At 38.2% G+C, this 13,265-nt stretch overlaps 1 protein-coding gene across 2 annotated transcripts in view; it reads left to right on the top strand.

Moving 5' to 3' along the window:
- Positions 1 to 8,301, top strand: part of LOC149840767 (uncharacterized) — a 60,351-nt gene extending 52,050 nt beyond the window's left edge. For both annotated transcript variants that reach the window (XM_090003307.1, XM_090003308.1), the window contains exons 7-12: positions 1,522 to 1,596; positions 1,670 to 1,736; positions 1,841 to 2,963; positions 3,054 to 3,110; positions 7,659 to 7,730; positions 7,867 to 8,301. In XM_090003307.1, the coding sequence (XP_089859433.1) occupies positions 1,522 to 1,596; positions 1,670 to 1,736; positions 1,841 to 2,963; positions 3,054 to 3,110; positions 7,659 to 7,730; positions 7,867 to 7,912 (1,440 nt within the window). In that variant the 3' untranslated portion in view covers positions 7,913 to 8,301. The remainder of the gene's footprint in view (positions 1 to 1,521; positions 1,597 to 1,669; positions 1,737 to 1,840; positions 2,964 to 3,053; positions 3,111 to 7,658; positions 7,731 to 7,866) is intronic.
- Positions 8,302 to 13,265: the final 4,964 nt, after the last annotated feature.

Below are 13,265 nucleotides of genomic sequence, written 5' to 3'. Positions count from 1 at the left end.
TATGCCTGCCATACTTACAGTTGCTGTTCTGATGGTGTAAATCCGTGGCGCACTCCTCACCCCCAGGGAGTCCCCTTGCTTCGGCATAAGAAAGGGGCATGCTACCCTTACTCTTGATAATGCAAGGGGCTGACATCTGTGAGAATGGAACCCTGACCACCTGCCTATCTGCTAAGGTCCCCTCGCACTATGCCAAACCCCTTACAGAAAAAAACCTTTATATCTGGAGTGGTGTAACCTATGTCACATGGGTGCGGGTGCGGGTGCGACACGGGTGCGGCGCAATTTTAAAAATTTTGGACACGGGGACTCGGCTATATATATATATATTTAAAAAAAATATATATATATATATATATATATATATATATCCAGTGTGTGCATATGTCTATATAAATTTTGGACTCGGCTCGTGACTCTTCCAAGTTGTCTCAGATCCTCAACTAACTGAGTTAAAATAGTAGTATAACTGGGTTAGAACCAAACTAGGCTGAGTTTATCATTGACTCAGCCGAGTCTTAGCTACCATGGGAATAAAACATCATCAAGGTATTAATTAAAAGCATTAACTAAAAGCATGTTCTGGTAAATGCATTAAATATCTTTTGCTAAAATTCATAACATTAATTAAAAGCATTAAAAGCTTTTAATTTTTCAAAGTTAGATTTGAAAAAGAGAGAGAGAGAGAGATCTCGGTGGATGAGAAAGTGTTGCTACTCGTGGATGAGAATTTATTAGCTTTTATAAGAGAGAGAACTTGGTGGATGAAAAGTGTTGGTACTCGTGGATGAGAATTTATTAGCTTTTAAGATTGAGAGAGAGAATTAAATGATAATATTTAAGAATAATTTTTTTTCTGGGCCTAATGTTTAAGACTCATGCTATATATATATATTTTTAAAAAATATATAAAAAGATCTTTTTTTTTTTTATTTTTTGTACTAAAAATGGACATTTTTGGACTCGGTCAACGTTGACCGAGTCCAAAATTAAGACGGACTCGGCCTGGACTCGTTGACCGAGTCCGACTCGGCGTTGACCGAGTCCAGGCCGTGTCCGAGGCCGCACCCGTGTCCGCACCCGTGTCGGGGCGTGTCGACTCGGGTGCGGCACCTCCCTAGCCGAGTCCGTGTGACATAGGGTGTAACCAATATGTGAAGTGGGTCTTTTTTTTTCTATTAATTGCTATATTTATTAATTTTCTTCCCTATTCCAATTTATTGTTTGTTTTTTCAAGTTTGGATCTTTTTTGGATTAAGCAATAAGCGGCAATTTCTTACAATAGTTTATAGGGATTTTAATTGGTTACAATTTATTTAATCAATTATTGGTAAACTTTTTAAGATTGTGCTTGTCTGTGTGTGTGCACATGCAAAATTCATGCTCATGGTGGACCTTTTGCTTCAATGTGATGGCTTGCAAACTATTCATCATATTTTGCGACAACTTACTGTGAATATTCTGATTGTTCTGTTCTGTGAGCTGTTCCTAATGAATAATTTGGTTGTGAATATGTCTCAGGTTGATGCAGAAGCAGAACGATCAGCTGCACTCAATCAGGAGATAAAACGTATACTAACTGAAGTTCTTTTGAAGGTTGTATTATACTTGTTTTTGCTTTTTTTTTTCACTTTTCTCATCTCCTTACTGACATTTTCTTATTGAGTAGGTTACTGATGAACTCTTTGATGAAATTGCAACAAAAGTTATGGAAGAAGATGAAGTTACTGTCGAAGGTGAGCAACATACTTTCTCCTGTTATATGATCAGTCAGCCACTGTAATGTAATATATGTTTTTGTTCGGCATCAACTGAAACCTCTATCATTGTTATTGCATAGTGCCAACAAGCAACAAACTGCCTTCATCAACTCCATCAGCTCCTACTCCCAAGGCATCTGCTAGAGTTCTAGTTTCAGGAAAACTTAATAATTCTGGTGAGGCAAATGTTGATCAGAAGTCTTCTTCCAGTTCACCTGGTGGAAATTTGCTTGGTCTTGCAAACTATGCATCAGATGATGATGAAGTTGAAAGCTCAGGGCAGAGCGCCAGGCAGAATAACAATGCTACTAATAGGGATGTTAATGCAGCCACAGAATATCCTCATGATAAAATTGAAGAACCTAAAGGAGGACTAACTAATGTAGATGCTCATGGCAATGCTGCTGTTGTCAACACAGTTTTTCAAGATACATTAAGTAATAAAAATGCAAATGATATGACTAGGAAGGTTTCATCCTTTTCTTCTAATGTATTGAAGTCTGAGGACGGAAAGGTTCCTGCTGGTTATGTGGGGCATAGAAGAGAAGAGCAGATTGCTGCTGCAGAGAAAAGTGATGTTTCACAGCGTACAGAAAATACATTGTTACATAAGGGAAAAACTGCTGAACATGCTTACACAAATACAGAATCATTGGCTAATGTAGAAAAACCATGTGTAAATGAAGGCCCAGATTCAAATGAGAGGAAAACATCGAGTAAGAACGAATATGATAGTAGAAAAGGCTCTGTTGTTAGCAGACATGATCGGAAAGAGATAGAAGCTGATAAAAGTAAGACGGGCCAGCGAGAATCCCTTTCTAGTGATGCTAGAAATGCACGGGAGAACTGGGATATGCAGAAGGAGAAAAACCAGGAAAGAAATGAAGTGGATAAGTTGAAAGATAGAGCCAAACTGGTAGGAAAATCATGGGATTCTGATTCAAGGAAAAACTTCAATCATGTCAATGCTAAAGAAGATGAGAAATTGGGAGACAAGACTAGAAGGAACAATATGAAAGAAGAGAATACTAAAAAAAGAGAACGACCTAGAGAAGAGAAGGAAGACAGATCAAAACACAGAGAGAAAAAGGATTCACACAAGAAACATTACTCATCAACTTCTGGTAGGGTTAGAAACAGCAGGGCAGACTCAACAAGCAGTGAACGAAGTGGTTCAAGTCATGGTTCATCAGATGATGCAAGGCATGGATGCAACAACCTTTCCTTCATCCCTCTACTTCTGTTTATGTTGTACTTCATTTTTTTTCTTAATATCTCTGAGATGTATTGCAGGAAAATGCAAACAAATAAGCGCAATTCATCACCTTCCCATAGCAGGCCTAGAAAAAGGTTTTGATTCTTGCTTGTCATCCTTTTTTTATTTGTGTTTTATCTGCTTTTCCTTCATCTGCATTTGTATTTTGTGCCAGTGAATTGTCAGCAGTAATAGGTCCTGCAGTTTCACAATTGATCCATCTGTTGGGACTCGTATTAGGTTTTTTTCCCTATTATGTCAAAATTGTTAGTTGGCGCCTAGGCACCAGGACCCAAAAGACTAGTCAATGCCTAGCTGAGATCCTAAAAAAGGATAAAATCACAAAAATTACAATAAATTTTGAAAAATAATAGGAAACACATTCAACACTATTTAAGAAGCTAAACAGCTGAAACACAAATCACATAAATTATTCAATAGAACATAAATCAAACTAGCATTCCTATGCGTGAATCACAAAAATCATATATATATATTTATATATATATGTGTGTGTGTGTGTGGTGGTTATGTATCATGATACTTGATAGTGGTACACACTCTTGTTTGTATGGATCTAGTCACCAATTGGTAAATCTAACCGTACAAATGTCTTTAACATGGTTTATTTAATATGTTAGAAGGTTTAAAAAAATAAAGTAACATTTTTAGAAATATAAAATTTATCATTTTGGAGATCATAACATCTAAAGTTTTTTTGGGTTTCAAGGTTCACCGTAGCCAAGGAAAATATAGGAAATATAGTATGAGGAGATTATTTATCATTTTTGTTAGTAATGACAAAACATTTACATCCAAAAGTCCTTAATTTAAAGTAATCAGGGAAAATTTTGTAAAGATTTTCAAGGAGTAGTTTTTTGAAGCTTCACTAAAGGAATTCTATTTATAAGGTAAACAAGGGTAAGTGCAGTTTTGGCTTAAAATTCTTTTTGAACATTTTTTAAAATGAGCAAGGTTATGGTAGTTTCTACAATATGCGTATGTTTTCTTTTTGCCAAACCATTTTGTTGAGGAGTAATCCCAAGATCTTTAGTGAACATTTAGTTTCAAATACTTTTTAAAATCATTTGACATGAACTCTCACCTCTGAATCAAAGTGAAAGATAGCTATATTAGATTGAAATAAATTTTTGACTAAGTTATGAAAAGATTTGAAGATCTCAAATACTTCATTTTTGTGCTTAAGGTAGTAAATCCACGTGTACCGAGAACAATTATTAACAAAGATCACATAATAAGTAAAGCCACCTTTAGAGATAATAGGTGTCAGACTCCATACATCTGAATGTATTAATTCAAGTGGTTTAGAAGAAAATGTTCTTTCTTGAAAGGGAATGGCTTTCATTTTTCAAGAATGCAATCAACGCAATCTTTCATTACAAATTTTTCTTAAATGGGGCACATTAGATAATTTAGATATGCTAAGATGACTTAGCCTTTGATGTCACAAAACAATATCCAAATCTTGTACACTGTAACAAAAAGTAGTTTTTGAAAGAATCAATTGATCCATGTAGTAGAGATTTCCTTCTCTATGGCCTTCTCCAACTTTCATCTTTGGAGATCCTGCACCAAGCATTTGTTTGATGAGAAGAAGATTTTACAACCATGATCAACAATTTGAGAAACAAAGAGAAGATTTAAATCGAGTTTTAGAACAAATCTAATTTTTAGTATAGAAAAATTTGAAGAGTTTTTAAAATCTCTAACCCCTTTTTATCTCAAGAGAGGAGCCATCTGCAATAAAAACATTAGATACACTTGAATTATTTTTTCATTCAGAGAGCAAAGAGTTATTAGGGGTCATATAGAAAGATGCACATGAGTCCAAAAGCCAAGAAATTTTACTTATAGGAGAAGATGAGGAGACCGCGACACCCGTGATAGAAGAAGATGATTCCTTAAGAAGCGGTTGTAGAGCCTCCACTAGTTGAGGCAAAGACAGTTCCAATGGATTTGAAATCTTCATTAGTTTCATTTTTGTCTTCATGCAATAAATCTACACTTGTCGCTTTTCGCTCATCTTTTCCTTTGAACTTGGGCTAATAGGGTTTGATGTGCCCTAGTTCTCCACAATTGTGACATAAAATCTTCTTGCCTCTCAAGATTAGATTTGGTGAAATGAGAAGGCTTGTATGTGTAAGTGTTGACTCCGAATCTTGAGACGACCAACACATTATCCTTCGTTTTCTTGGGCTCGGACATGGTTTCAACCTTCAACCTAGTTTCTTCCATACATACTTTGGCTGAGACATCATGTATAGGTGGTGGCTCATCTTTGTTTCGATGAGTAATGGTGACCCTCACTAGTTCAAATTCAATAAGGCCTTGCATGAATTAAAAGAATTGCTCCTCTATGATTTGTTTTTTTCTTACACGAGCATCATTTCATGTGTCCCAAATAGGCTTAAATTTAGCCATTTGATCCCAAAGTCTCTTTAATGATATGTAGTGTTATCACACACTTGTCATTTTGTTTATAATTGTGAATCTTGTTATGTATTTCTCATTTATGTGCACCATCTTTTTGGGTATAGGGTTGCTTGATAAAAGTCCAAGCTTCATCCACTCTCTCAAACTCTAAAATGTTTTTGCACGGTTCCTCCATGTTTTCCATGAAAAGAGAGTACTTTAGCATGACTTATTTTTCATGCTTTATAGTTATTTTTGTAATCTAAGAGGGCCTCATCTATCTTGAGTCTTGACCTTTAAGAGTTTTTCTTTACTTCCATCATCTTCTCCCATTACAACTTTTGTAAGAGTGAGTTGAGTTTCCGGAGTAGAACTATCAACCAAGTGCCATAGTTCTTTTTCCACTGGTATTCTCTTTACCACAGTGACACACATGTAGTTGATCCCATCAAATTTGATGGGAACGGTTACAATTTCTTTGTCGGCCATGAAAGCAAAGAGAAATAAGTAGAGAGAGAGAATACAAGATGGAGAAGAAAAGAAAGAAGGTTGATGGCACACTTCTCGAAGCAACGAACCGGCGCTCTTCCAATCTTCACGGTCCACCACACAATCTTCCAAGATACCATGTAATAAATAAAAAAAATACAAGTAGATGCCTCTTTTGAGCTTACAAAACATACAAGTGTGGACACAATCAATGAGTCAATGACCACTTATGAGTCAATACAAGAATACAAGCACAAAGCCACTAATGGGCAAAAGAGAGAGCATAAAAATATAAAGTGGATTTCATATGAGTGCTTGAGACAACCATAAGGATACAAGTGGGGGTTCACCCCTATATATACACTTCACACAAACACAAGGCCATTGGGACATTCCCCAATGGCTTTGGAGGTCCCAAAGACTTTAAAGTCCTTTTACAACAATGCCCTTAACATAAAGTTAAAGGACATTACAACAAAAAAATAAAAGGAAAAAATATTAAGACTGTGGTGCCCCCTAATGGGCACAACCTATACAATGTTGTAAAAAGACTGAAATACCCCTAATGGGTATTTCCTATTACAACACTATAAATAGGTAATTACAACCTTTCACATAAGTACAATAACACATACATATATAAATCACATCTTACATAATTCATAATACTAAACATGCTTTCAGGATTTTATAGAAAAATTCATCAGAAACAAAGTAACACACACATATATAAAAAACATAATCAATTAAAATTGACTGTGCATGCTTTCAGTGTTTCACAAAAAAAAACCCAAAAGCAAAGGCAGCACACACACACACACACACACACGCAGCATGTTTTCATGTTTTCACAAAATAAATCACACGAACACACACACACACACACATATATATATATATATATAAGAATAATAAATGGCTAAACTGCCCATGTGCCTAGCTTAGTCGCCGACTGGGTGCCTTAGTCGGTGCCTAGTCAGCAAAATTGACACCTTTTGAGGTACCCTCCTAGGAATTGCAAAGGCTAGGCGTTTTACTTACACCTAGACCAACTAGGCAGACTAGTTGGGGCTTTTGACTGCATAACTTGGAAGTGAGTCTCTCTAAGAGATTTGGACTATATATATATGTATATATATCATAGAAGTATATAATACGAGCTCTCTCTCTCTCTCTCAGTTTCATCCGAAGAGAGAGAGAGAGAGAGAGAGAGAGAGAGAGAGAGAGAGAGAGAGAGAGAGAGAGAGAGAGAGAGAGAGAGAGAGAGTACCTGGGAGCCCTGGATACTGTACTTGGATGACTGTCCATTTATTTTCAGCTAGTAGCAAGTTCACCTAGATTTGTTTATGAAACCTCTTGCCCTCCATTGCTCCTAATTAGCTTTTGATAGTTTTGAAATTTCAGGAGCTCTTTGACCATAAAATCATTCTTCTCCTGATTTATTTGCATTGATGGTGCTGACTCTTATAATGGCCATGCAGAGTGTGACTATTATTATTGTCTTTATCCTTTTACAATTTCAATCCATTGATCTTTGGACTCCAACATATGCACATAAAGCAGGAACCTGACCTTTTGGGAATTTGTACACCAAAATAGTAGAATACTAGGCTTGGAGGTTGCTTCTGAGCATGTTCTAACATTGTACAGGATAACATTTATATTTTTAGATACTCTTAAGTCTTAACTTACTGGAGCAGTATGATTATTTTTCATTCTAGACAAGTTTCGCGGTCTCCACATTCCAGGCATTCTCAACGCAAGCATTCTCCCTATTCTTCTCATGATACAAGGTAAGCAGCTGCTTATTGATTTCTATAGATTTCAGGCAGTATACTTCATAGCGATTACATGGGAGGTGATCTATGGATGGTATTTTGTTTTGTTGAGAATGTTGTCTCGTCACTAGCAATGCTTTGCTTAATTCAGAAACAGGCGTTCAAGATCAGTTTCACCAGTTCATCGGCATCGGTGATGGCAGCTCTATAGTATTGGCTTTGGTAGTTCCAGATGCTGGTAAAGGATGGTTCTACAAGATGCAGTGATCGAGGATGTGGAGTTGGAGCACAGAGGAAACAAGATCAGGAAATGAAGGACTTGATGAATTGGAAGGACTGAATGAATAGCCTAAGTGGTGCACTGCAACCAATATTAAATAGGTGAAGTGAAAGAAGCGAGTGGTGATGTGGGATTTGTCCTGCCCAAATGTAATTCTATATACAAAGAAAAGCCTGATTGCTGTATCTTGGCTGATCTTAATGATTCAGCGTATTTGCTCTACATCTCAGCCTTCATTTTTGACAAAGTTGTAATGATATGCACTTTAAGATTGTTATGCAAGAATGTCAGAGTTGCTTGTGGAAAGCCTACCCTGTTAATTTTGTGTATGGGCTGATGGTAATGCAACTCTAATGATCCTTCTATCATGTGCTAATGCACTTTAGGCTCTGTTTTGGGGGGCTTGCGTTGAGATGTAAACACCATTTCCTTGTGTTGTCAAAATCTGTTGTTGGAGATGGAGTTGCCAAAAAAATTTCTCTTGTGAATGGTGTTGAAACGTTGTGTTGGGGCTGCTTACTCCTTTCTCAATGTAATGTTTTGGCAACAACCACGCTCCCAAACAGCAGAGAGCATGAGGGCACTAGTAGAAGTAATACCACACCTCTGGTTCAAGGCTCCCAAAAAGAGCGTTAATGGTAGACAATTTCTCACAACACCTGTTCCCAGGGTTGGCTACTGCTCATGTTAACAGGTTTAAAACGGGAAAACAACGATGGCCTTATTCTCGTAAGAAATCCCTGTTATTGGCAAAATATCAATGAAAAATATATAAACAAATATTTGCAAAAGAATAAATATAAAAACAAAAAATTGTTTGTCTATATATTTTTTTTAAAGACCAGCTGGGTTAGACCGACCCCTACCAGTTATACAACTGTACCATTGGGTTTTGAACCTGCAACATCTCAATACAAGGTGACATGCACTAGCTGCTCCCATGGTGACAAATATCGAGAAATTGCCTGAAAGTTTAAAACGGTAATTTCTAGTGGGATTTTTAAAATATCGTGAGATTTATGAAAAAACATAAATACCATGATTTAAACACGATATTTACATTTTAAAAGACTATTTATCATGAAAAAACCATGTATTTTTATTTTTAAATAATTTGTATTAATATTTTCTTATAAAAATAAATTTCATATTTTTTAATTTATTTTTTATTGTCGAAAATTTGCCAAAAAAATGTGAGATTTATGAAAAATTTGCAAATTTTCGCGAGTTTTTGAAAGACGAGATTTTGCCGTTTTTATCGTTTGTCACTATGGATGCTCTTAAGAAGACAAGCGGAGCCCCGTTAGTAATTTCTGTCGATATTTGCTATATGAACAGATGACAGCTTTTCTTTTTTGGGTTTAAACGCCGATATTTACTGCGACGCATTCTGCAGCCTTGTGCACAATAATGATACAGTCATGTCTTTCTTTAATGACATGCCATGTGTTCTTATCTATGTCATAGAATTATTCAATGTTAATACTTAAAGATGGATGAAGGTATCAGTCTACAAAATGTAGACACAATTATATCTTTTTTTAATGACATGTATTCAATCTTAATACGTAAATGCAGTGTTCTTATCTATGTGATAGACACACACGTATATATAAACACGTACCTTCAAACACTTTAAGTGTTTGAAGATACTTTGGAGGACGTGTGGCCATTCACGATCAAACGGCGATAATTCATCGTTTTTTGTTGTGCACTCTCTCTGAACGAAAAAATGAGCAGTTCAAAACTGCTGCTAAATGTTCTTTAAGAAAAAGAACCACACAGGTTCGAACATGTTCAAAGGTTTCCTTCGAAGATACAGGTTTTCCTATATATATATATATAAAATGCTTCTATGGCGATAATGTATGGTGGTACACACTTATGTTTAGCATATTCTATTTATTATTTTCAGGTATTAAAGTTGACTCAAATATGATATTTTATGCCATTATTAAACCACCTTTATTTTCATGAATTGTGAGTCCTTGATGTTCCCTGTCTCAAAAAATGAGATCTTAACTCTCTCTGAACGAAAAAATGAGCAGTTCAAAACTGCTGCTAAATGTTCTTTAAGAAAAAGAACCACACAGGTTCGAACATGTTCAAAGGTTTCCTTCGAAGATACAGGTTTTCCTATATATATATATATAAAATGCTTCTATGGCGATAATGTATGGTGGTACACACTTATGTTTAGCATATTCTATTTATTATTTTCAGGTATTAAAGTTGACTCAAATATGATATTTTATGCCATTATTAAACCACCTTTATTTTCATGAATTGTGAGTCCTTGATGTTCCCTGTCTCAAAAAATGAGATCTTACCATGTATTAAACATGATAAAACCTTCTAATATACTAATTAAATCATGCTAAATACATCTTTAAGGTTGGATTTACCATTTAGTGGCCAGATCTATGCAAACAAAGAGTGTGTACCGCCATATGGTATCATGGTTCAGAAACATTATATATATATATATATATATATATATATATATATATATATATATATATATATATTGAGTTTATCTAATATTAAACTAGTTTTATTTATTGTTAGCTACATTCAACAATATTAAAATGACTAAAATACTATTAAAAGAATAATATTTTTTTACAAGTTATTGCTTTTAGCATTATAAGTCTTTTGAACTTGGAGAGCAATGAAAAGTCACACATCTTTCGAAAGAAATATATATATATATATATATATATATATATATATATATATATATATATATATATATATATATATATATATATATATAATTTTTACTCGCATAAACCGCTCTAGGCATAGAGACATAGCCACGCTGGCTCAGCCTGCCTTATGATCTCTGTCAGTATAAAACTTCAAGGTCTTACCCCTCGATTCTAGGAAGTTGCCAAGCATCGGCTTTCACACGGGGTGACGCCCATGGGATTTGATCCTAGATTGTCCGTCAAACGGTCTAGGCCCCATCCCACTGCGCCAAACCCACTGTGTAAAACCCATAAAAAAATAAAATAAAAATTTATTTGGACCCGGGCCGGATCCGGACCCAACCCGGATCCGTTAGGTGTTAGTCGGCTACGTGCTTATAAAAGCACACAACTGCAAGGGGGAGAGGTTTCTCGAAACATCCTTCCCCTCTGTTCTCCCGTTCTCTCTCTCTCTCTCTCTGCACCCTCGCCACCGCCTCTCTCTCTCTCTCTCTCGTATCTCTCTTGGTACCCGACCCCCTCTCCCACTATCCTTGTGTTTGCCGAGCAGTGGCCTCCAACAATGCTCGCACACCGAAGACCTTCCCTTCGACAACCCTCAAGGTACACGCCTCCTCCACCCCTCCTTTGTTCGTTTTTCTCTCCCTCACCTCTCTGTTGTGCAGGGAGGGGGGTTGAGCCGCCTCCCTGCTGCCCTGAATCGTAGGGGAGGGGCAGAGCCCCCTCCCTGCGACTCCTTTTAGTGAGGGAGGGGCCGAGCCCTTCCCTGTGCCATATTTTGAAAGTGAGGGGCCGAGCCCCCTCACAGTGGCCTCTATTTGCAAGGGAGGGGTCGAGCCCCTCCCTGCACCCTTGTAGGCAAGGGAGGGGTCAAGCCCTGTCTGTGCTCCCTGCGGCCAAGGGAGGGGTGAAACCCCCTCCCTGCATCACCTTTAGCAGGAAAGGGGCCCAACCTCCTCCCTGCTACCTACTCCCTTTGATGGTGAGGGAGGGGTCAAGCCCCTTCTCTGCTCTCTGCACCCTCCAGCGACAGGGAAGGGACAAAGCCCCCCTCCTTGTACCCCCTGTATGCAAGGGAGGGGCTGAGCCTCTTCCTTGCTTACCCTTTGGCAGGGATGGGGCCAAGCCTCTCCCTGTGCACTCATTTTATAGGGGACGGGCCAAGCCCCCTCCCTGCACCCTCAGTTTGGTGGGAGAGGGGCCGAGTCCCCTCCCTGCGCCTTCTTCTTCTAGTAGACAGGGGTGTCGCCCCTGCCTCCACTAACTTCGGCAAGCAGGGGTGAAGCCCCCTGCCTCCCTTTTTGTGATCGACGGGCAGGGGCCTCATTCCTGCCTCCTTGCTCCTTCGGTAGGCAGGGGTGAAGCCCCTTGCCTCCCTTGTTTTTGTTAGGCAGGAGCGTTACCTCTGCCTCTCTTTCACCTTGTTAGGCAGGGGCACAACCCCTGCCTACTCTCGCTTTCGGAAGGCAGGGGCGCAACTCCTGCCTCTGTCTGATTTTTTCGGAAGGCAGGGGCGCAACCCCTGCCTTTGTATAAACCATCTTTAGGCAAAGGTGCAACCCTCTGCCTCCCCGTTTTTCACCTTCAGCAGCTTTGCAGGGTCACGATGCCCCTGCTTCTTTCACGTCAGGACAACAACAACACCTCTGTCCTCTCTACCTTTCTGTTTGAGATAGCATATTGACGTCTCGCTTTTGCAACTCGTATAATGGATCCCGCTCGTGCTTTGTGTCTCGAGCCGTCAATCGCTTACACTCGCAGATGCCAACAATCTTGCAACTCTCCAAGGTAGAGGAAGATTAAATGGAGGACTTAGACTTGAATTGAGTTCAATTAACTAAAAAGGACAATTAATTAAATATATATACATATATATATATTTATACGAGTATGCATTTAACTTAAGGACACAGTTTCGCGATCCTTGTCTTTTACTTTCTGTCATGTCTTTTCTTTACCGTCGTGTTTTACGCCTAGGGTTCTGCTTTTACAAATGTTTCGTTATTGCTTTGCCATTTCAGATGCCGTTCAAGTTTTTGCGCATTGCATGCGCTATAAAGGCATCCTCGTGGAGGATGCAAGGGGCATTTAGCGCTCTCTCTCTTGCGATTAGAGTTGAGTCAGGGGCTTATCGATACATCCTCGTCTAAGTAGAGAGATCCCTAGCAAGGATCCTGGCTTTTCGAGTGAGCAATTTTGCAAAGTAGACTTAAGAATTTAGGGAGTTGCGCAAAAGTATCAAAGACTGCCCAAATCGAAGTATTTGGAAGGATGTGATTGACTGGTTCTGTTCGTCTATCCGACATATCTCGGGTAACCCCGAATTGGAGCTTGAGCGAACATTTTAGCGAAGGTTCTGTTGAGAAACCCGTATCCCATTTATCGAGGCTAGTATCGAGTCATGCGAGGCATGTAGATACCACGATAGCGGATGAGATTCTAGAAAATCGCATGCCAAATGTTAGCACAAGTTGTTGATTGTTTTATAAGATAAATAATGTCAAAAGTAAAGTTTGAGAAACATTACATCTTTGCGAAACACTTCTGTTGAGACTTCTA

The sequence above is a fragment of the Nuphar pumila genome, chromosome 4 (assembly GCF_984573655.1).
Source record: "Nuphar pumila chromosome 4, dmNupPumi1.hap1.1, whole genome shotgun sequence".
Lineage (NCBI taxonomy): Eukaryota > Viridiplantae > Streptophyta > Magnoliopsida > Nymphaeales > Nymphaeaceae > Nuphar > Nuphar pumila.
This window is presented reverse-complemented; position numbering and strand designations above follow the sequence as displayed.